The following is a 23,575-nucleotide window of genomic DNA, read 5'->3' on the forward strand; positions in this document are numbered from 1 at the left end:
AAGCTTAGTACCAATGTGGACACAAGAACAAATGGATATAAACTGGACACTAGGAAGTTTAGACTTGAAATTAGATGAAGGTTTCTAACCATTAGAGGAGTGAAGTTCTGGAACAGCCTTCCAAGGGGAGTAATGGGGTCAAAAGACATATCTGGCTTCAAGATTAAGCTTGATAAGTTTATGGAGGGTATGGTATGATGGGATAGCCTAATTTTAGCAATTAATTGATCTTAGATCCCGCCCCATCTAACATCCCATCGGGCATATTTACCTGCTAATAATCAGAGTTACTACAGAGAATTCTTTCCTGGATGCTGGCTGGTGAGTCTTGCCCACATGCTCAGGGTTTAACTGATTGCGATATTTGGGGTCAGGAAGGAATTTTCCTCCAGGGAAGATTGGCAGAGGCACTGGAGGTTTTTTGCTTTCCTCTGCAGCATGGGGCACGGGTCACTTGTTGGAGGATTCTTTGCACCTTGAGGTCTTTAAACCACAATTTGAGGACTTCAATAACTCAGACATAGGTTAGGGGTTTGTTACAGGAGTGGGTGGGTGAGATTCTGTGGCCTGCATTGTTCAGGTGGTCAGACTAGATGATCATAATGGTCCCTTCTGACCTTAAGTCTATGAATAAATCATTTTACTCATATGCTAAGATGTATCCTTTTCTGGTAAATAGTACAATAAAAAAACATCAGCAGTTCTTTTAAGTTATCCAAACTGATTTATTAACAAATTTAAATGTGACATATTTACAGGAAATAGCACTGGTTCTAAAATAATTTAACAATTTTTATAGATTATAAAAGTACTGATAAATAGGAGACCCTGACAATTACCAACCACAAATATATTTTCCTATGCTACTGAACTACAACAGTAGTTCTAATTTTAACAAGTCCCATAATGGAGCTGCTTTACCTCCACCTCATACATAAAATTGCCAATACCAAAATATAGTAAAATGAACATGCAGTGCCAAAGCTGTACCAGAGCAAGTGATTTTAAATGTGAGAACTATAGTAAAAATATTTCAATTCAAAGTGTCTCTCACACAGTGTGTACTTGTGAAAAATAAGCTTTCAAAGAACCGTTGTCTTATTTTGATACAAGTTAAAAACTACACTACCTGTTTAGACTGCCACAATAATTTCCAACCCTGCACTAGCTTTCATGGGATGTTGAAGAGTAAAATGAAAAAGTGTAATTTACAAATACTATTGCCTAAAAACAGTGGTTAGCTTATGGATTAAAAAGTTGAAGATGGTGATGTAATGGTTTTGAAACTAGAGAATATTTAATTATCGCATTACACCAATTACTCTATCCTTGTATCAACAAGTTACTGTGGAAAAACCCTCTATTTCTCAGGTCAGAAGTCAGTTTGGAAGCTGGAGAGAAGATGGACTTTTCTGATATGTAATTGTTAAGTTCCAGAAGACGGACAGTATTGCAACACTGGGAAATGTGAATCACAATAAGCAGCAGCATATGAAATTTGTGGGGTTGGTTATTTGGTTTTTTTTTGGTTACAGCAAACATTTTTAAAACTTAACTATGAAACCAGTACATGCTCAAGCTAATCAAATATTTTAAATGTAAAAGTTCTTAGATCTTTTGTTTGCATCACTGAAGCCCATAACAATGCACACATGTAACAAATATTCAGTTTTATAAAAATCACATATTGCACAGCTAGTAGATGCAATACCAGCATGCTGGTATCCCTAGCATAAGATTTTCTATTTTAAATAGTTGTTTTGAAGTATGTTACTCAAAATAATTTCACCCCAAGGTTCAAAACCATGTAAATAAGGTCCATGTACACATCCAATCTCAAAATGTTTACCAAGATGAGAAAAAACACAGGCACTTTAATAGATTAGTGCTCCAAAATTACAGGCCACAATTGCATGACTATAAACAGTTCAGTACCAGTTTTGACATCAAACTAAATAAATGAGGTCTTTCACTGATCCAAATATAGAAACAAGAACTGTTCACAAAGCACTGATAAGAAAAAGAATCTTTCAAAAAAGTAATCCTAAACAATATGTTTAGACATTTAATACAAAGTAATTGCAGCAAAGCTTAATGTAATGCAATATAAAACTGGTTTACTTCAAAGGTGTAAGATGTAGTAGTCTGATTTCCCTCCCCCATCCAAAACACCATTGTAGGTGGTCCATTAAAATCAAATGTGCAAAAAAATTACCATTCACCTTTAGGAGAGCATCAAAAATAGGCTTAATGTTCAAAATAGCATAATTATTCTAATGTGAATTTTACAGCACCATATACTTAGAATTCTAAGCTCCCTTAGAATTCTTAGTCTGGTAATATTTCAACTGACAATGTTGATCTGATAGGAACAAAAGACTTGTTGTGCATATCCCAGTATCTGAAAAAGTCATAACATTTTCAAAAGAGGAGAGAAATAATTCTCACATATGCATAAAGTCTAAATCTGGTTTATAATGAAACTAAATCACATTTGTAGGCATTACATTTTTTATAGTATAGCATTAAAATATTGAATGTAATTTTAGGTTTGCCAAATTGAGGATAAAGAGTTGCTGGTACCTTATTTACTGGCAGCAGTACATATCTGAATCATGTAGTTTGGCCCCTTCCTATTATAAAAGTGATTTATTATCAGGCTTGAGAAAAAGCAGAAGGGCCATTTCTGACCGTAATTTGAAGGCAGTATATAATTATTTAAATATATATAATTATATATGCATGTACCTGTGTATACACATACCTCTGTATATACACACACATACGTAAAATCAGTGTTCCATTCTCTTTGTTCTTTCTTCTTAAAATCTTCTTTGGCTACAAGTCTGACCAAGGAAATTAGAGGACCAAACAGATGGATCATTCTCCAAACACTTCCATTATTACACGTCACTGACTGGAAGGCTTGCATCATCCAGATCCACTGGGCCAGGATCCTGTTCCTGAGTGCCATTTTTACTTTGAGGTTCCAATAGGCCCTGTACAGTCACTTTGGAAGCTGGTTCTCTTGGAGGGACAGCCTGGACCTTGAAGTTCCCTGGCTTGGCCTTGGTAAAAGATTCGTGAAATCCTCGCTTCTCCAAGGCAAGGCGTTTGGCGTTAAGGTTTGAGACCAGAGCGTTGTTGTGAGAGGCTGTGGAATGTGAGGTGGCTGCGGTGTTGGCAAAATAGAAAGCATAGCTGGATTCTGAAGAAGAGCTGGAATGCTCCTGTAAAAGGATAAGTGTTTGTCAGATAGAGTCAGTCATTAATGGCATGTTAGTAACTCAGTTCCAGACTTTACTCTGTAAATCAAGAAAACGGAAAAAACAAAGCCAAGCATCAGCCATGGCAGCAGGAAGTGGGTGCTTTCCCAGGCAGTGCATTTTTAAATGTGAGCTTATAGCTGTATGTGATAGCAAACATCCATTTCAGCTGAAGAAACTAAGTTATGTGCCTGAAGTCAAGCTTGGCAGCTCTTTACATTTTGATACAAGAGTCTAGCAAGCCCAAACTGATTTTTTTACTAAATATGTTTAATGGCAATTAAATTGTGTTTGTTTTCAATACATGTTAAAGCTCACATCTTCAATGTCATAGATGGAAAAACTAACTGCAAGAGAAAAGTATATTCAAATGATATTTGGTATATAAATATAGAGATGTATATTCACATCCCAAAAATCTGAAGCACTGTGGAACTCTCACTGCTCCCTCCCCTTAGGATATTCTGCTGAATCAAGTTAAAGCAAGTTACATTTCTGTTCACTGACAACTGTTGATTTCCTATTTTTGTTCCATTTTATTCTACTGAGCCACAGAACAAAATATGATGAACTACTGTAAAAAGTTAAAGAATCCTTTTCTGGAATCTTAATTGTTGAAATCTTAGAAAATATTCTTAAAGTAATGCTTTTGAATCTAGATAGTCTCTTTTTTTAAACTACAAGAGCAAATATTAAAATAATTTATTCTTCAAAACAACTCAAGCTACTAATTGTACAGAAGTCATTTTCAAGTAAGTATTTATTACGGATTCCTGTCATTCCGTTGAATGACAATTTTGGAAGGGTCAAATTCAAGAAAAATCTACCGCTATTTAAATACCTTCTTGCCAGAAAGGGGGAAAACTACCTTTATCTATTAAATTCTGATTCAGATAGGCTAGCACATACTTATGCCTTTTTTACTTTAACATATTTACTTTGATATATCACCATAAGAGGTCTGTCAAAGAAAGAGATAGAGATGCTCTATGTGAAGAATCTGAAAACATTTTCATATCAATTGTCAGTTTAATTTAGCATGGTATTGGATAGATTTAGAGATAATTAAGTTTGCAGTGTTGGTTTGGCCAAATCAACAATATTACCAATATATTAAATAGGTAATATTTATATTTTCAGAGCTATTATGGATTTGTAGATACAATCTTAATAGGATATGTGTTAAGAACTTAATTTGTTGGCCTTTCACATTTTTAGGAGCAATTCCAGGAAAAGTATTTTAAGTTATTTTGTCATGTTTTTATGGTCAATAGCCCACTTGCCACACCACTTATTTCTAATAGCAAAAAATGTTTATAAAAACAGCAATTGTGCTATATGGCTCAGTGATTTATCTGGCATTCCTATCTATTTTCATCATTAACTTCAGTTACACAAATGGGAAAACTGAATTATTATGCCAACTTTTCTAATAAACTATTTTTGTTCAGATTTTGCCCCCCCGGATTATAAATTCCTAGTTTAAGACATTATGCGGCTTTACTTTTTAAAGCATTTTTTAAAATAAATGCACAAGTTACAAGTAACAACCTCTTCTACATTTTGACTAATAATTTCATGCATATGAGTTTTAAAAGCCATGCAAATCAGGCTGCAGTATTATCCTTCCAATTATTGCAGTTATAAGATGCTTGTGTATGTGCACGCATCTGTATTAGTTGGAGATAGCTTTTAATTTGTATTTTTGCTGTTACAAGGTGTCAAAGTTGTAAGGTAAAAGATGGAAATATGAACTCTCATGCAAATTAATCAAAGTTTTAATACTTTTCTCTTTAAACTGCATTTTCTGTATTTTAGGGAAGTACGATTTGTACTTTGAATGTGAGAAATGACTTAGCATCGCTTTTGCCATTACTAATTTAAAAAATCAAATTTATTTTAGAAATCAATACGTAATACTTATCTGCAAACCTAATGAGTGGTGTGAAGTAGTTTATGAGTTAGTTTTCAATAATGGTAACTGAAAAAAGCAGTGGGATTAAGAGTTAATTTTACATAGTGTATGTTAGCATTTTAAATCCTAGCCTTCTGTTAAGAAGGCAAGTTTACATGAGAGCCCACATACGTGCTGCATTCACCAGTTCTTGATGTATACCTCTGTATACAAGGATTCGACAGCCTTCTGGCCTGCCGCATCTGGAACACAGTGCAAAGCTAAGATTAGAGTAACCTATACTTCAGGAAGGGAATAGAGGGAGGAAAAAAAGAGAGAAAGTGTTGCCAATAGTTATAGCTAGGTTGCTTAGTCAGCCCCACCACAAAGCATACACACACTAACAAAATACCTATCTCCCTCTTTTCCTCTCCCCCAGAAAACATTTTTTAAACGGAGTCTATTTTGTGATAGCAGCTTTTACTTAAAACATGAAGCAGCTATAAAATTACTAGCTGCAAATACTAGTGTTTAGATCAACTGATAGCAATCACACTAGCACACCATCAACATGATTGTGCATTTAACAGCCAGATTTCAAAACTTAGATTTCCAATGTATTATGGGGGTAGATATACTCAGTTTATTACAAACTATCACATAGAAAAAAAGTGAAAACCATACTCGCAGCATCTGAACTGTGAAGTATTCCATGATAAATTTGGACATACTTGATGACACACTGACACTATTACAATCTGTAGCATGAAATACAATAATTTGTAAAAAAAAAAAAAAAAAAAAAAAAAATCTGAGCATTTCTAATGTAGGTCCTAATGAAAAGCTATAGACATTATGAATGCTGCCATCCACATTCTTAACAACTGTTATGATTTAGGTCACAGTTGTACACACACAGTTCAGTAATGCTAGATGGTGTTCACACTGGGTCTCCAACAGCAAAACTTCTAATTCACACAAGTTATTTGCAATCCCCCTCCGGCCCAAAACACATTAAATTTGGAACCATAGCTGCTAACGTGACATATGGCCAATAGTCAATCCCAAGGATGTGCAAATTGAATACTCAAGATTATTTTTAATCAATCTTTTATACAAGTTGCTTGCAAAATTTAGTAATTACCAAAATATCTCGCAAGAATTAGCAGAGTTTCACTGTAGTTCTTCAGCTAGTAAAAGCTTAGTGATAAGAGCTCATACTCAACTCGGAAAAGTCTTCATACTCAGCACTTGTATTGTCCTTACATTTAAGACAATGCAATGCATACAAAGCTACATACAGATAACACTAAATGAGCACTCATTAAAAAATGCAAAATGTTTTATGCAAATTTAATATGCATGAAAGTTCATGCAAAGGAGATGTTACTACAGGACATGGGGAAAGGGAGATGAAGGAGGAACAAAATAGAATTTCTTGTACTAGATTGACACCTCCTAGAGACAGTATATTATCTACATCTCAAACACATACAGAAGCTGCTGATCTTCCCGGTCCCCGTTGTGCCACTATGGCCCCAGAGATTGCTTTTATCCAGCTGTGCATGTCCTCCGGGCTGTCTGCCTAAATCAAAAGAAAAATTTAAAACTAATATTAGGATGGCTATTTAAGTTGGGTGAAGATACTGTTTGTTTATATGGGTAGTCTGGGAATACAATGACCAGCCTAACTTTCTTTCCTATTGGTAAGCAGGGGTAGGATTTTTTTAACTATCTATGACTTTGGAGCACAAGTGTCCGTGGTTTTCAGTGGGATTTATACTCCTAAATCACTCAGGCACTTGTGAAAATCCACCCAAGATTATTACACCATATTTGTAATATTCCTCCAGGTTAATACTGTGATAACATTTCAATCAGAATTGGATTTACTTGTTGTTTTATTTTTTAAAGGTGTAATTGTAATTCTCACAGGATTTTCAGTGATGTAAATAAAGGGGACTTGTCCAATGCCACCTCATATTTCTCCTTAGTTGTTGCTGTTTCCTATGTAACAGTAACTAAAGTAGTCGGGTGAGGGATCTGGTGAAATACTGCACAAAGAAACCGATATGATTTATTGCTGGTGAAATGCTATATATGTGTGTACACACACACACACACACACACACACACACACACACACAGTGAGTGAAAAGGTTTTGTTTTGTTTTTTTAAGTTGGGGATCATCCAAATGTGCAGATAATTAAAACTGTTCATCTACCTTCTCAACACACTACATAGAACACATGCCAACACATGTGTATTACACACACTTCACATGATACATAAAATAACTTGTGCCCTTACTTTAATTAAAATTAACATAATATTTAGAAGCATATTTTTGCTTTTAGAAGAATATTTAGAAGTATCAATCTCCTTACACCCACCTTATTGGCGCGCACATACATGCTCTAATTGATTGTTATCTCAATCCACACACTGTAGGATAGGAAACAACTGGAATTGTTAAGAACAAGTACTATATTTTCCAGTTAACCACACTGGGACAAATCAATGCTTCTCAAACTCCAGTCTCCTCTTATATATACACACAGTATTTATAATTGTTTCTTTGCTTTTGTTTTCTGTCACTTGTTTTTAGTCACTGATGAACCAGTATGGATCGACAAAGTTGTCAGTTTCTACTTTCGCTCAGGGCACGTATGAATAGTTTACAAATAAAGGTCTTTGGGAGAAGGGTAACTCAAACTGCCTATTTTCCATACTTTTACATGTACGGGGTTCTTTTAAATATGCAGTAACCTTTAACTCTTAATTTCTTGGGTCTCAGCAGTTGAAATTTTTTTTTTTAAAAAAGTCTTGACAATATTTTAATTCTCAACTATCTTAAAGCTGTGTGTTTGGGATATAAACACAAGATCCCCATTCATCAATATTTTCTATCATGCGAACATTTCAAAATATATCTGAAGTAGCAGAGTTTGGTACCCTTTCTTTGCAAGTATGCTGATTACATTAGACTAAAATGCTATATAAATAGCTGCTGTAGTAATCCAACATCAGCGCTCAATGATTCAACAAGGAGTCAAAATATGGCAGTAGTAGTGACTGAAGTAATATTACTGAAACAAGCACTGCACTAATTGCATTTTTGAGGTAGCTGGTCTATTATTATTATTACCACCAGTAATGCAAAATATGTATTACAATTAAGATACTTAATTCATAGCAGCCCAATATTCACTGAATCATTTCAAAATGTGATGCCAGAATTAATATTCAGCAATAAACAAAAGCAAACCTTGCTAAAGCATGCAGTGGGCTGACAAGAACATATTAAAACCTTCTAACCAAATCAGTCATAAAATAGTGTCTGGGAACTTGCACATTGCAGCGAGACAAGATACCAAGTTAGAAGTTGTTCTCAGAGCTACACTAATTAATTAAAAACAATGAGGAGTATTTGTGGCACACCTTAGAGACTAACCAATTTATTCGTGGGCTAAAACCCACTTCATCGGGTGCATGGAGTGGAAAATAGAGTAGGCAGGTATATATACACAGTACACGAAAAGATGGGAGTTGCCATCGAAGTGGGGGGGGTCAGTGCTAACGAGACAATTCAATTAAAGCGGAAGTGGGCCATTCTCAACAGTAGAATACTTAGCGAGAAAAAAATCACTTTTGCAGTGGTAATGAGGCCAATGTATTCAAAGTGGCCCAAAAACTCATTTCCTCATACTAATTTCCCCCTACTCTTACTCACACCTTGTCAACTGCTTGAAATGGGTTACCCTGGTACTGTAAATTTGGTGGGTTTTGTTTGATTTTTAAAACAAGTAAAACAATGTATAGTTTTTTAAATCAGCCTGGTAAGGATATGTGAGCAGATTGTTTTGTGCATGTACTGTTAAGTGTTCAGTAAGATATGGCAAGAATCACTGAAGTATTTTCTGGTTGTGAAAGCACTACATACAGCCAACAAGTCAAAGTACAGTACAGTCAAAGTGAAAGTTCATTTTTTAGACAGATATTACAAACAAAGGCTACTGGAGCTGCACGGTAGTAGTTCACATTCATCAGCTAAGGTTACCAGTTTGAATCTTTGACCATTCATCTCCTAGATCTCTGTAGTTTAAATCCACAGTGAGTTGTAAAACTAATATTCTATAAATAAAAATGTAATAATTTAATTAATAGTACACATTTTGTAAGTGTACTGACCTGGCACTATAGAATTTAAATAATAAAAGACAGGCTGTTAAGGACTTCCATAAACTTCAACAGTCATTCATTCTTGCTTGCAAATCTGACATTTCCCATATGGATTTCAGAACAAAATTGCAAAGAAAAAAACCTACACTAACATGACAAGACAGTTGGAGCTATTGTAATGTCTGAAATACTATAATATTTTACAACCAATGTATGTGCAACTGAGAGGAAGACTGCAGACTTTACTTTCTCAAGAAAATCAAGTATTTAAACAGTTTTAACAGTAAAGTATTCATGCTTAATTTTCTTGCAGAATGATCTGGTTTTACTCCGAGTGAAAGATTACCTGTACATAAAAGGTTCGAGAAGTTGTTACAATTTCAAAGAGATTGTCTCTCATCATTATATCACTGCAAAGACAAAACAAATACTTAATAGCAATTTAGATTTTTAAACTGCTCTACTTAAAAACAATGTTATACCTAGAAAATCAGAGTATGCAGAACTCTATATCCGTCACCCTTCAAATTAAACTTATCTTTCCTGATGAGTTGATAGTCACTGTCAATTATACGACTGATTGTAATGGGATGTATCAACCTTGCACTAGCCCAGCAAGGGTTAATCACTCACTATGGGTTCAGGAGGCTATGCCCCTCTGCCCTTGCTGGGCATGCTCCAGCTGGAACCAGGGTATAAAAGGAAGCAACTTAGCTCAATCTAGGCTGATTGGTGCGGAGAGCAGACACATGGTACAGGTTCCTGCCAGAAAGCCACCTGAGCTCCAGACAGCAGAGGCCAAACGCACCTAGTCCACTGAGGGCCCCCAGTCAGCCACAGAGAAAGACAGACAGAGACAGATGGTAGCTGCTGCCCTGGAGGAACTATCGGAGCTGGAATCACGGGTAGAAAGCAGCCCAGGGAATGTGTTTGTGGAGGTTGGAACCTGAAACCAGGACTACTGGTTTCACATGGCACTGGGTTAGAACCTGGTGAAGTAGGGTGGGACCAGGTCCCCCTATCCAGCCTATTGCTGAGCACAGCAACTACCCGAGATATTAGGCAGTACAGCCCAGGACTGTGAACGTTAAGCACAACTGCCTGGAGATCAAGGACACGAGCTGTTAGGCCTCACTGCCCTGAGGACAAGGGAGGCCTCAGACTCTGGCCACTAGGCCTCGCTGGCCTGAATGTGAGTTGTCTCAGCCACCAAAGGCGGTGAGTTCTCTCTCCTCCAACCCCTTTTTCACCTCAACTGCCACCCCGCAACAGGGTATATCACCCCCTGACATTGATGGAATGCATTTTACTTTTATTGGTAAATTCTTAACTTTGAATTAAATCTCATATATAAAGAATGGTTACTTACCCTATAGTAAATGTGGTTCCTCAGGATGTTGCAGACAGTGTGTATCCAACATGAGATCAGTTTTCTGAATAGCAGTGTCCATCAGGGCTGTGCATGAACACTGTCTCTTAACAGCATAAAGGGAGGAGTGGCCAGAACCCTCCTTCAGAATTAAAACCCTATTTTTTGTGAGGACTCCAAAAAGTGGGGATGGAAGGCGAGACACAGGATCCACAGTGACTACAACATCTTGAAGAAAAAACAGTTACCTTCCCATAACTGTTTTTCTAAATGTGATGCAGACATGTATTCTACTTATGTGTGCGCCCATCTCACTGGAGCTGAAGAAATTTGCCGAGCAGTACCCTCTAGGGGTAACACTCACCCTGCAGCCCTACCCCAACCAAAGAAGGGCCGGGCTCCCCTAACCCCACAGTTCCTTTGCACTCAATGTCAGATGTACAGACTCCTATACAAAGGAGATGGAGGGTGGGTCATGGAATACACATCTGCATCACATCTCAAACAACCACCATTACCGGTAGGTAACCATTTTTTCTTTTTTGAGTAGATGCAGCCATGCATTCTACTACCGTGATTCACAAGTGGTACTCCTAGGAAGTGGGGCAGGAAGTCTATGTAAACAAGGACTGCAGGATTGCATGTGATCTGGATAGAGCAGTAATGGCACAGTGATTTCTAAAAGTAAGCACAGAGGATCAAGTGGCAGCCCTGAAAATATCCAATACTAGAATGTCACTTATAAATGCCGTCAAAGTTTCCAGTGCTCTTGTGGAATAGCACAATAGTGCTCCCTTTGAGGAGACGTCGCCTGAGCTACTTCACGCACTGTTATGATACAGGAAGTTCTCCACCTGAAGATAGTCTAAGAGACTGCTTGACCCTTCATTTGGTCTGCATATGAAACAAACAAGATGAGGAGCAGAAAGCTTTGGTCCTATCTAGATAAAAAGCCTGAAATCCAATGTGAGAAAACACTGTTCCTATGAGGTGAGTGCAGCTTAGGGAAGAACACTGGTAAATATACAGCTTGGATAAAATGAAAAAAAAAAAAGAGGGAAAACACTTTGGATAAAGACTTTGGGTGTTGCTGCAGGGTTACTTTGTCTTTAGAAAAGTCTGTAAGGGGGCTCTGCCAATTAAAGCCTACAGCTCACCCAACCTCCTGGCAGATGTGGTCGCCACAAGGAAGGCAGTTTTCTGACACAGAAAGGAGAAAGAACTTGCCAGAGGCTGGAAGCCCTACATGAGCCATTAAGACAGTATTAAGATCCCACAAAGGAACTGGCTCTCTAACAAGGAGATGGAGATGAGTGACTCCTTTCAAGAACCTCACTGTCACAGGGTTTGAAAATACCTACTTCCCATGTCTGGACAGGTAAAAAGCTGAAATCACTTTCAGAGAAATTCACAATGAATTAAGTGCAAGACCAGAAGACTGAAGGTATAACAAGTACTGATCATAATGGTCCCTTCTGATCTTAAGTTCTATGATTCTCAAGGATATCCTGGATAAAAGCCAGCTTCGGATAAACTCCCCAGGCTATCTATCATATCGAAAACTACTCCCACTTTACCAAAGAGGTTGCTCTGGTGGAGGGCTTCCTACTATTGAGCAAGACTTGCTGGACTGCCTCCAAACATCGTTCCTCTTCCTCATCTAACCATGAAGCATACAAGCTGTGAAATGCAGGGAGCTGACTGCTGGATGCAAAACTTGATTGTGATGAGTTAGGAGGGGGGAAATGAAGAAGAAAGGATATGGGAGGTTGAACCGATAACCTCAGAGAGGTTGGAGAACCAACATTGTCTTGGTCATGCTGGAGCAATGAGAATGAGCTTGGCACGGTCCAAATTCAGCTTGGGAATGACCTGTGGGATGATCAGAATTGGAAGAAAAGTGCTGATTCCCAGCTTAAGTGAAAAGCATCGGTCAAGGAGCCCAGACTGAGACCCCCGTAAGCAGAAGAGCAGCCGCCATTTCTTGTCACTTGTGGTGAGCAGCTCAATTGTCAAGATGCCCCAAACTACAAAATTGGACCACAAGATGTTGGTCTTCAGGGACCATTCATGATTGTGGGAGAAATTTCTGCTAAGGTGATTCACGACGTGATTCTGAATCCCAGGTAAGTGATCGGCCACGAGAGTCATGTTTTTCCTGATTCAAAACTGCCAGAGCCTGATCACCTCTTGACACAGCATGCTTGGAGTGTGCTCTCCCCCGTCCCTCCCCCATCTATTCACATATTACACTGAGGTGGTATTGTCAGTAAGGAAGTGCACTGAAGCAATCTCGAAGGGCCTGACAAGCATTATGGATCGCACAAAGCTCCTGGACAGTGATATGCAGAGAAGCTTCTTGTTCTGACCACAGGCCTTGAACTTTCACAACCCCAAATGTGCTCTGCAAACTTAAGGAATCATTGGTGACAATAGTCTCGGTCAGTGGGAGGCGAGCAAAGGGAACACCTGGCACACATTGCCCTGAATCATTCACCACTGTAAGGTGTTCAGAAGCAGCAGAGGCAGTCTGAACCATCTGTCCAAGGAATGAAGATTTGTAGGATAGGCCAACTTCAGACACATCTGAAGAGGACATAGACACAATCTAGCATACTGGATTACCTGTGTGCATGCAGCCATATGGTGTAGCAATCTCACATATACATGGGCTATGCCAGAGGGTTCAGACTGCAGCTCTAGACATAGGTGGTGAATTTCCTGGAAACAATCAGTTGGCAGAAACTCTCACAAACTCAGTCTATCAGGGCCTGAGTGAACTCAACTCTTTTTGAGGTGGAACCAATGTTGACTTCCCAGTGTTTAGAATGAGACCTCGACAACTGAGTAGGGGTAGTGTGAAGTGGACATGACTGAGGACTTCCACTCTGGACCTGCCCCTCAGTAACCAATCATCCAGATACAAGAAGAAAGGAACTCCTCTCTTCCTGAGGTACCACTATCATACACTTGTGTTCAGAAAAACCCAGGGTGCTGAAGATAGGCTGAAAGGCAGCATGGTGTATTGGTGGTGAAGGACAGTCACAACAAACCTAAGGAACCTCCTATGACTCAGAAGGATTGCTACAAGGAAATAAGCACCCTGAAGGTCCAGGGTAGCAAACCAGTCATTGTGATTTAAGGTGGAGAAGATAGTTGCTAGGGTGACCATAGGGAATCTCATGTATCTGATGTATTTGTTGAGATTGCAAAGGTCAAGTATAGGTTTCATCCCTCTCTTGGACTTGAGAACCAGAGCTATCAGGAGTAGAAACCCTGCCCCTGATGATGCAGGGGGGACCTCCTCTATAGCCCCCAGAGACAGTGTCTTGTGAAAGGGGTCCCTGAAGAGAAATGTGGTGGGGTGGGGAGGCATATGGAAAGTAACTGTATTTCATGATCTGACAGTGCTTATGCCCTAGTTGTCCAAGGTAATCAAGTCCCAAACACTGTAAAAACCAAGGCCCAAGGGGGTGAGGAGCCAGCTGGTTAAACCCAGACTGGGCAAGCCCCTGCCCTGTCCCCTAACTTTTACTGGAATACCCTGGGGCTGAGGGACTAACAGTCAGGCTGACTGCCACTCCTCAAGCCCCAGAGAGGCTGACTCAACCCCAGCCCACTGCTCCAGTGTCCCCGGGGCTCACTGCCGGCCCATTGCTCCGTCACCGCTGCTGCTCCTGCATCAGGGCTGATTGCCGCTGCTCCAGCCCCGCTGCTGTTCCTGTGGCCTCTGCTCTCCAGCTCCAGGGGGACGGACCCAACCCCAGCTACTGTTTCAGCCCTGGGGCTACTGCTCCAGCAGCTCCAGGGCTGACACCTCCTGCAGCCCTGTCGCTGTGGAAGAAGTCCCAGAGGTCCCAGAAAGTCACGCAATCTATGACCTCAGTGATAGAATCCTCTAATTAAAAAGCCTTACCTTTCAAACACAGCTCTGGCTACAAATAACCAGAGAGAGTCTGAATAGTTTAGTTCTGTCAATGTAATAAAATAAGGATCTTGAGACATCCAGAGTCTGAAGCGTCTTCTATTCTCAGCACTACCTGTTCTTTGTGAAACAATGTAGGGTGTGGCTCAGCCATGAGTGCTTGAAGCTCTCTAATCCTTCTAGTTGAGGTGACAGCAACCAGAAAGGGTGAGGGTGATCTGGTGTAAAGAGCATACTGAAAGAGGTTCAAAGATGGGCTCCCTAAGATTCAGGATGACAATATCGAGATCCTATCCCAGAACAGGGTCCCTAATGGAGCTGAGGCCCAGTTTGACATGAGCAATTAACTTCTGGAGTGAGGCCTCATTTCTTGTAGGATAGAATTAGGGAGGTAAACATACCATGAGGCTGAAAACAGAACATTTGTGCTAAATAAGTGAACAGGTGAGTAAGCTAGAAAGACAGAATGTCTGAGTCCGCTAAGATAAGACGGAGAACACCCAGGGAACCATTTACTAACAGGTAAGAGAAGTTAGGAATGTAGAAATGATGTAAAGATCAGCTTGAGCATGATGTACATGGATTGGTTTCCAAGCCAATCATGAAGCATATGATGCAATAATGTGTAAATGTATATAAAGGAAGAGGTTTTCTGTGCAACTTTGGATGTATAGTGTGACCTATACCCATGCCCTATGTTTGAGTCTGATCAACTCAAGTGTAGCTTTGCTGTATGCCAAATAAAATAACCCGAGTGATGAAATTTGAAGTCGAACTGAGTGTTTTGGATCCCAGAGAACTGGATGAAGTCTTCTCCCACAACTGGACATAGTGTTCTGGATAAGCAGAGTTGAAAAAGTCTTGGAGGGAATCCCAATATACCTGACTGGCAGGTAAGCATGTAACAGGCTCTTGAGGAACCTGGATACAGTTCAGTCAGAGAAGATAAAGCGTGATATACTGGAGGATAACAAGTCAAGACTGTCGTAAGGTGGACACTGATGGAGCTGAACAACAGGCTACTTTTAAATGCAGCAAGTAGTAAAGGATCTTTGGTAACAGAAACTGCAATGGGTCTAGATTGTGTTGGGAACCTCCTCCATTTTGAGGCATAAATCTGTCATAGATGTCTTCCGTTCTGTAGAAGAAAATCTCCTGAATCTGCAAGGAGCAGTCTCTTTCAGTGGTACTCCGCCTGCCAACATCTATGCAGTCAGGAACAGACACTCTACGGTCTGCCACGAGTGGTAAGAAGGAACTGAGGCAGGGTTGCATTTATGCCATCACAAGAGAGAACAAGGAGGCACAGGGCACATGCATGGCCCTGACACACACTGCTATTCAAAAAGATTCCAATCTCATGTGCATGAGGTGCAAGCACATCTACAGCAGAATTTTCACCAACACATACCCGAAGTAGAAATTTCAGTTTCACCCTCATTTCAAAATATACTGATGTTAGTGGTTTAACTGTTTCCTTAATTTTGTCATTTATTGCTCATTCTGACCTTAACTCACTGCTGGGGATCATGCAGTGCAAGCTTCAGTATCAAAATCTCATGCTATACATCATAAATTGCACTGCTTAGATACAACAGCGTACTTGACCACAAAGCTAGTTGGTGTATTTAGGGACAACAGATATCAAAACATGTATCTAAATTAACTAATTGGAATTAAGCCACCAGTCTTTTGGCTAATCCTACATTCTAGCCCAGGGGTCCTCAAACTGGGGTTCGGGACCCCTCAGGGGGTTGCAGGCTGTCAATCTCCACCCCAAAGCTTGCTTTGCCTCCAGCATTTATAATGGTATTAAATATATTAAAAAGTGTTTTTAATTTATAAGGGGGGGGTGTTGCATTCAGAGGCTTGCTATGTGAAAGGGGTCACCAGTAAAAAAGTTTGAGAGCTACTGTTCTAGCCCCAACAAAACTGTTTACTGTGATACTTCAGATATTTTGTATCAATGGTTAATTTTTCTCACCTTTGTTTACATTCCTGAACTTTATGGACCTCTTTAAGAGGTATGATCCGGAGAGGTTCCTTTTCCTGCAAAAAAAGGAAAAAGGTTTCAGTGGATTAATTTCTTTCAAGATTCAAATAATCAGGATTTTGTTACTCAGAACTGATTAGCAATAACCGAGAGATACAGGGAGACTTCCAAGGCAGTGATTCATTATTGCTTGCTCCAGCTAAGACTTTGTTCACTCTCATAAGCATTGAGCTCCTCTGCAAATTCTAGGGCATGAAAGCATTATGAATCTTTTTTTTTTTTTTTTTTAATTATTTGGAACTTTGTGTAGCTACCTATTATACTCAACTGGATATGGTCCAAGAGAATCTCCATGATTTAAGCCACCTCTTTCTTTCCAAAGCATGGCACAGTAATCATAGAATCAGAATCGTAGGCCCCAAAGGGACCTCGAGAGGTCATCTAGTCCAATCCCCTGCACTCATAGCAGGACTAAATACAATCTAGACCATCCCTGAAAGGTGTTTGTTTAGCATGCTATTAAAAATCTCCAATGTTGTGGAATCTCCATCATCCCCAAGCAATTTATTCCAGTGCTTAACTACCTTGACAGTTAGGAAGTTTCTCCTAATGTACAACCTAACCCACCCTTGCTGCAATTTAAGCCCATTGCTTCTTGTCCTATCCTCATAGGTTAAGGAGAACAATTTTTCTCTCTCCTCATTATAACATTTTGTGCACCTGAAAACTTATGTCCCTCGTCAGTCTTCTCTTCTCCAGACTAAACAAACCCAATCTTCCCTCGGAGGTCATGTTTTCTAGACCTCTTTCATAGACTTTGTTTCTCTTCTCTGGACTCTCTCCAATTTATCCACATCTTTCTGGAAATGTGGCAGCCAGAACTGGACACAATACTCCAGTTGAGGCCTAATCTATGTGGAGTAGAACGGAAAAGAATTACTTCTAATATCTTGCTTACAACACTCCTGCAAATACAACCCAGAATGATGTTCGTGTTTTTTGCAACAGTGTTACACTGTTGACTCATACTTAGATTGTGATCCACTATGAACCCACATCCTTTTCTGCAGTACTCCTTCCTAGGCTGCCATTTCTCATTTTGTATGTGTGCAACAGATTGTTGCTTCTTAAGTGGAGTACTTTGCATTTGTCCTTATTTCATCCTATTTACTTCAGTCCATTTCTCTAATATATGTAGGTCTATTTCTTGAATATTTAAATAAACCTCAGCACTGGCCTTTCAACTTCCAGTTTCATGTGCCACCATGTGGCTGTTGGGGGGAATAGGAAAGTTTATCTCTGCTTATCTGAAATTTTATTTTTAAATACCAAGGTTACTTAAAGGTATTTCTGACAACTTGCAGCTTCAAGGAAGAACGAGATCTGTCTCTCATTGGCAGCAGGGGAACGCCTTACCTCCTGACGTTACCTTCAGTAAGAAATTGCACAGCCAGGATGATTCAAATCTACTTTCCCTAAATTATAGGCTGTTAACTGCACTTTGAGGAAAAGCACAATGATTTCTCCTACAGAGAATTGTAAATTCCATTGAATAACACAACACCCAAATCCTGGGATGCTAATTTCCATTCCTTCTCTGTTCAGGATGACCCATTTGTCTACAGAGAGGGCTGGATCTGTTAACCTCAAAAGAAAGGAAATTTTCAGGTAGCACAGACAAGTTCTCTTATTCTTTGTGCTAACGCCCACAGATCCGAAATTACAATGGAAATTTCATAGAAATGTGCCTCCACAGTGGTGGGAAGCAGGATCTTTCGTTAAATATTGGCATCTGAAACAAAATATCCCCTCCATCTTCCCCTGGGCACTAAGGCATGAAGCAGATTTCTACCTTTTCACAATCAACCTGTGGAACTTGTTGCCCGAGGATGTTGTTAAGGCCAAGACTACAACAGAGTTCAAAAAAGAACTAGATAAGTTCACGGAGACTATTGGCCAAGATGGGCAGGAATGGTGTCCCTAGCCTCTCTTTGCCAGAAGCTGGAAATGAGTGACAGGGAATGGATCACTTGTTGATTCCCTCTGGCGCCCGTGGCACTGGCCCCTATCGGAAGACAAGATACTGGGCTAAATGGACCTTTGGTCTGACCCAGTATGGCTGTTCTTATGTTCTTCCCAAAATAAAGAAAGTGGCATTGGCTATGACTGGATGACCAATATGTGCAAAATTTGGTGAACTTGCATATTAATGGCTGTGTGGCAGTCTAGTTGACTGCAATACAGTACTACTCTACCCTGAGAAAGTCACTGCTCCTAAACACTGGACTTTGATGCTCAATCAAAAGAGGAATATTTCTTGGCTGAGTGAGATTCAAAAGCCATGCTTAATGATCTTGCAGGGCTGGAATAAGGTTGATGTCCCCTAATGAAGCATTTAATGTTAGGCCTTGTACAAAACTTCCTTTTCATGAACATGCTGAGAATATTATACTACAGCGCCTTGACATTTAGCTCGGACATACACTTACAAATTCATAATAAAGCCCTCCAAGAAGAACTCATGGCTATGCTTCACTGTTTTAAAATGGCAGTTAAACTGTGGACTTTGCCACAGACAGTAGAATATATTGTATTTGTTTACTTTTGTTTTGGGATCCACGAGAGCAATAATCACTTATTTACTGTTTGTATTAATCACAGTGCATATAAGCCCTCGTCATGAATCAGAATCCCCTTGAGCAACACATGATGCATACAGAAGAAAAAGTCCCTGCCCCAACGAGCTTACGCTTCTTCCAAGGGTTTATTTTAAACATCTTTGGTCCTAGATGGAGGACTGATTTTGCAATAGCAGATCTCTATGAGAGCTGAAGATGCCACTTGTTTTCCTTTACGGACACCATCTGCTAATCTTCCAAGATGAAACCTAGCACTTGATTGTATTCAATGTCAGCCCAGGCCTATGACTGACTTTTCTAGAACCACGCATCTGTCCTGAATCCAAGATACTTCAGGAACCGTTTCAATGTGTTTACTTCAGCTTTCTCTGTGTACATAATCCTTATCTCTTCCCAGATAATTTCTCTGAGAAGTGAATTTCCTTCCTCCATAATGCCAATATTATTGCTGCCATGATCCTGGAGAGACACCCTGGCAGCACATGTAATTTCAAAAGGTAATGACTGATTATGGGAAGAGAAAAAGGCTGCCAGACAGCTGTAAAACATAAATGAGTTGTCTGAAGATGGTAAAATGGAAATTCTTTGAAGACAAGCCTCCTATAGAAATTTACTTAGGCGTTTCATGCAGGGCCCTGCTCTGTTTGTCCCCAATCCTCTGAGGCTAGAAATAGAAATGAGGAGCAGGTTGTAATGTGCCAATCTGAAGTAGATGGATGATTTAATTCTTATCATGGCTTTTCCGTAAGTTACTCAGACTGGGAATAGGACAAAGATATTCGTGCAATTCTTGTACAACTCCATGAGTACCTCCTTTGGGCATAGGGAAGTTACTTACCTTATTGTGGAGTTCTTTGAGATGCATGGTCCACATCCGTATTCCACTGTAAAGTATAAGTGTATGCCATGTACCTGAGACCAGAGAAATCTTGCAAGTAGTATCCAGTGTTCCACCTGTGCCCCTGCACCAAAGATATAAGGGGTTGGGCAGATCGACTACCTCTTCAGTTCCATCTCTACCATGAATCTTGTCATATTCCAAAGCAGAGGGAAATACAGATAGGGACCACACTTCTCAAAGAACTCCAGTTAAAACAAGATAAGTAACACTTCCCTTTCTTCTTCGAGTGCTGGTCCCTATGTTTTATTTCGCCACAGGTGACTGACAAGCAATACTAAGGGAGGAGAAGGATGCAAAGCTCCATGCATAGTATAGCTGCTTGTAGAACCACTGTCCCAAAGGATGAGTCAGCAGAGGAGCCTTGAACCAAGGCATAATCTCATGAACGTACAGATGGAACTCCATGTGGCTGCCCTGCAAATATCCAGCAGAGGCACCTCTTGAAGTGATGCTATTGAGGCTCCCTGTGTAAATGTGGAGGACGAAGCTGTGCCAACTTACAGTAGATCCACTTAGAGACTCTCTGAGAGAATATAGGTTGTCCTTTTACTCGTTCTATGGCAATAACGATGAACAGTCTGAGTGAGTTTCTGATGTTTCATTCTCTGCAGGTAAAATGCCAATGCTCATCTCATGCAGAGGGAATGAAGTCGCCTCTCCTCAGAGACATGGGGCCATACACAGTAGCATTGTTTGTGAAAGCATGTGGGGGCCCTTAGGGTGTCATAACAGTTCACTGTTTCTTTTTGATTAATCTGATGCCACCTGAGAGTTTTCATGCCAAAAAGAAAAGGGGCCTAGGTACCTGCCTGAACTTGGCTGCCTGTGAAGGGGCCTGTAGAGTGACAAGACCACTCTTACAGGTAAATATGTCCCCCCGTTAGAAATGCTAAGTTCCTGATCACCAGGGAAAACACCCACATTTATGTCTGGTAGGGATCCCAACCTGATGATGGGAACAACAGTCTGATACCATCCCAAGCTTTTAGGTGTGACAGGAAGAGCCAAACCCCCTTCAGTACACCTTCCCAGGATGAATGAAGGATACATTGCAGTAAGTTTGCCAAGGGCGGCTGCAGACCTCCTCAGCATAGTTTCACAATATTCTGTACATCTCTGCCTGAAAGAGTCTATACTTCTAACTTAAGTTCTCTCTAAGCTGCATGGCTGTGCAGCTGCCTATTAAGCCCCGTGCAGGGGCTCAGGGCCCACCAGGGGAGAGACACCCCTGACTTGCCACAACCAGGGGAAAGGCACCCTTCCCTGGCCCAGCCCAGGCCCGCCAGCCCCAGCATGGACCTGCCCAGCGGGGAGAGGCGCTTCCCCCAAGGCCCGTCGGCGCTGCCGGCTAGTGGAGCCCCTCCCTCGGCCCAGCCCAGCCAGAACTGCCGAGGCTAGGGAGAGGCACCTCTCCTCCGGCCCCGAGCTGCTGTGGCAAGAGAGGGATGGGGGGGGGGGGCTCTCTCCACACTGCAGCCCCGGGGCAGCCTGCACCCAACACACCTCATCTCCAGCCCCATCCCAGAGCCTGCACCTCCATCCTCTGTCCCAGCCCAGAGCCCCCTTCCACACCCCAAACCCCTCATCCCTGGCCCCACCCCAGAGCCCTCACCCACAGCCAGAGCCCCCATCCCTCTGCCCCAGCCCTGAGCCCCCTCCCACATGCCGAACCCCTTGGCCCCACCCCCACTACATTAATTTTGTTATGTGCACTAATATGAAGGTGATGTGTCACACATCACCTCCATACTGTTGCACATAAAATTCATTCCACAGATGGATGTAAAAAGTTAGAGGGAACATGGCTTCTGATCTGGACCACTGAGCTTTGTGGGTATGTGCGCATGCATGGCTAGAGGAAAAAGCATGTTTATGATGAGGTCTTTTCAGGACTGACCTGCCCTGCTGAACTCCATGAAGGTGAGCAAGGGAACCAGGCACTGAGTATTAACCGCACTGCTGCACTTTATGAAGGCGAGCAGGGGAAAATGCGATGATTCATTTCCCCTTCAGGAGTTTGTCCCATAATCATGCTGGGGGAGTGGGCAGAGGGTTTCAGAGCTACCCTCGCCTGCAGGCACCGCCCCGCAGCACCCATTGTCCGGGAACAGGGAACCGCGGCCAATAGGAGCTTCGGGAGTGGTACCTGCAGGCAAGGACAGCGCACAGCAGAGCCGCCTGCCCAACCCCATCCCCAGGAGCCACTGCCAGACATGCTGGCCACTTCCAGAAGCGGCAGACAGGGAACCTTCCTTAGCCCCTCTGCGTGCCGCTGCCACCCCGGAGCCACTCGAGGTAAACAGCGCTGGGCCAGAGCCCGCACCCCAAACCTCTCCTGCATCCTGCACTCCAACCCCCTGCCCTGAGCCCCCTAACTCCTTCCCTGAACTTCCTTGCTGCACCCCAACCCCTTGCCAAGTGCCCTCCTGCACCCCATGCCCCTCCTGCACCTCAATCCCTTGCCCTGAGGCCCTTCCTGCACACCCCCCACACACCCTGCACTCCCAACACCCTGCCCCAGCCCTACATTCATGGCCCTTGGGCCAAAAAGTTTGCCCATCCCTGTTCTAGACAGTACTCTGCTACTAGCACAATTTAAAGACCAGCCAACAGAACTTAAAAATTCATATGTTTTGAAATTGGCCCATATATACTAATTACTACTATTATTTCAAATCTTTATTCATTTAGATATTTGTATGCAAACAGGATGTTTGTTTCTTAGCTGCATACCTTGAATTTGCTATTGACAAAGGCCATGTGAAGGAGGGAGAGGAAGCCAGGAGGAACTGTGCAGCTATGCAGGGAAGCATAAATACAGCATTGTGCTTCTTTTAACATTTGCTTGGACTCTCTATTTCACAATCAGCATTTCTTAAGACAATCATTTATACTCAAGTGAGCATCCACCAAGCATGAGAGGAACAAAATACTGATGCAAAATGAGTGACAACTGTTGTGCATATTTAGAAGTTCGTTCTATTCGTTATTATTCCTTACTGGAAATCAATCCTCCACAACACCGTATCAGTCCCCAGAGCAGCAGATTGCGAGGTCAGAGAATTAACTTCCAAAGAGAAATCATTAACAGATGACCTATTTTCATAAAATTTTTTTACTGAAAATATAGAACAGAATTACAGAAAGTTACAAAAGCAGCACAGCACTTTTTCAGACACCCAAGTAGATCATCAAGAAACCTTCAGTGTGTATTTTTGAAATTTACTTCCAGACATCTTCTGAAAGCGATATAACACATCTGGGAACATACCTGTTCAGATTTGAAATAGCCTATTGTATTTTCATCTAACTGAAAGTATCTTCTCTTCCAGTTCTTCATCTATTAAAAGGAAAAAAAGAAAATATTATAATCCAAGCAATACACGATTCCCTTTAATTTTCACT

At 41.0% G+C, this 23,575-nt stretch overlaps 1 protein-coding gene across 4 annotated transcripts in view; it reads right to left on the reverse strand.

The window, feature by feature from the left end:
* Positions 1-710: 710 nt before the first annotated feature.
* PLEKHA1 (pleckstrin homology domain containing A1) overlaps positions 711-23,575 on the reverse strand; it is an 87,409-nt gene continuing 64,544 nt past the window's right edge. The window contains exons 8-13 of one of the 4 annotated variants that reach the window (XM_045024763.1): positions 23,442-23,510; positions 16,622-16,686; positions 9,690-9,753; positions 6,656-6,745; positions 5,383-5,457; positions 711-3,230 (exon numbers count right to left, since the gene is read on the reverse strand). In XM_045024763.1, the coding sequence (XP_044880698.1) occupies positions 2,904-3,230; positions 5,383-5,457; positions 6,656-6,745; positions 9,690-9,753; positions 16,622-16,686; positions 23,442-23,510 (690 nt within the window). In that variant the 3' untranslated portion in view covers positions 711-2,903. Of the gene's footprint in view, positions 3,231-5,352; positions 5,458-6,655; positions 6,746-9,689; positions 9,754-16,621; positions 16,687-23,441; positions 23,511-23,575 lie in introns of all 4 variants that reach the window. The other 3 variants (XM_045024761.1, XM_045024762.1, XM_045024760.1) reach the window with 3 other exon arrangements.

This window comes from Mauremys mutica, chromosome 7 (genome assembly GCF_020497125.1).
Source record: "Mauremys mutica isolate MM-2020 ecotype Southern chromosome 7, ASM2049712v1, whole genome shotgun sequence".
Lineage (NCBI taxonomy): Eukaryota > Metazoa > Chordata > Testudines > Geoemydidae > Mauremys > Mauremys mutica.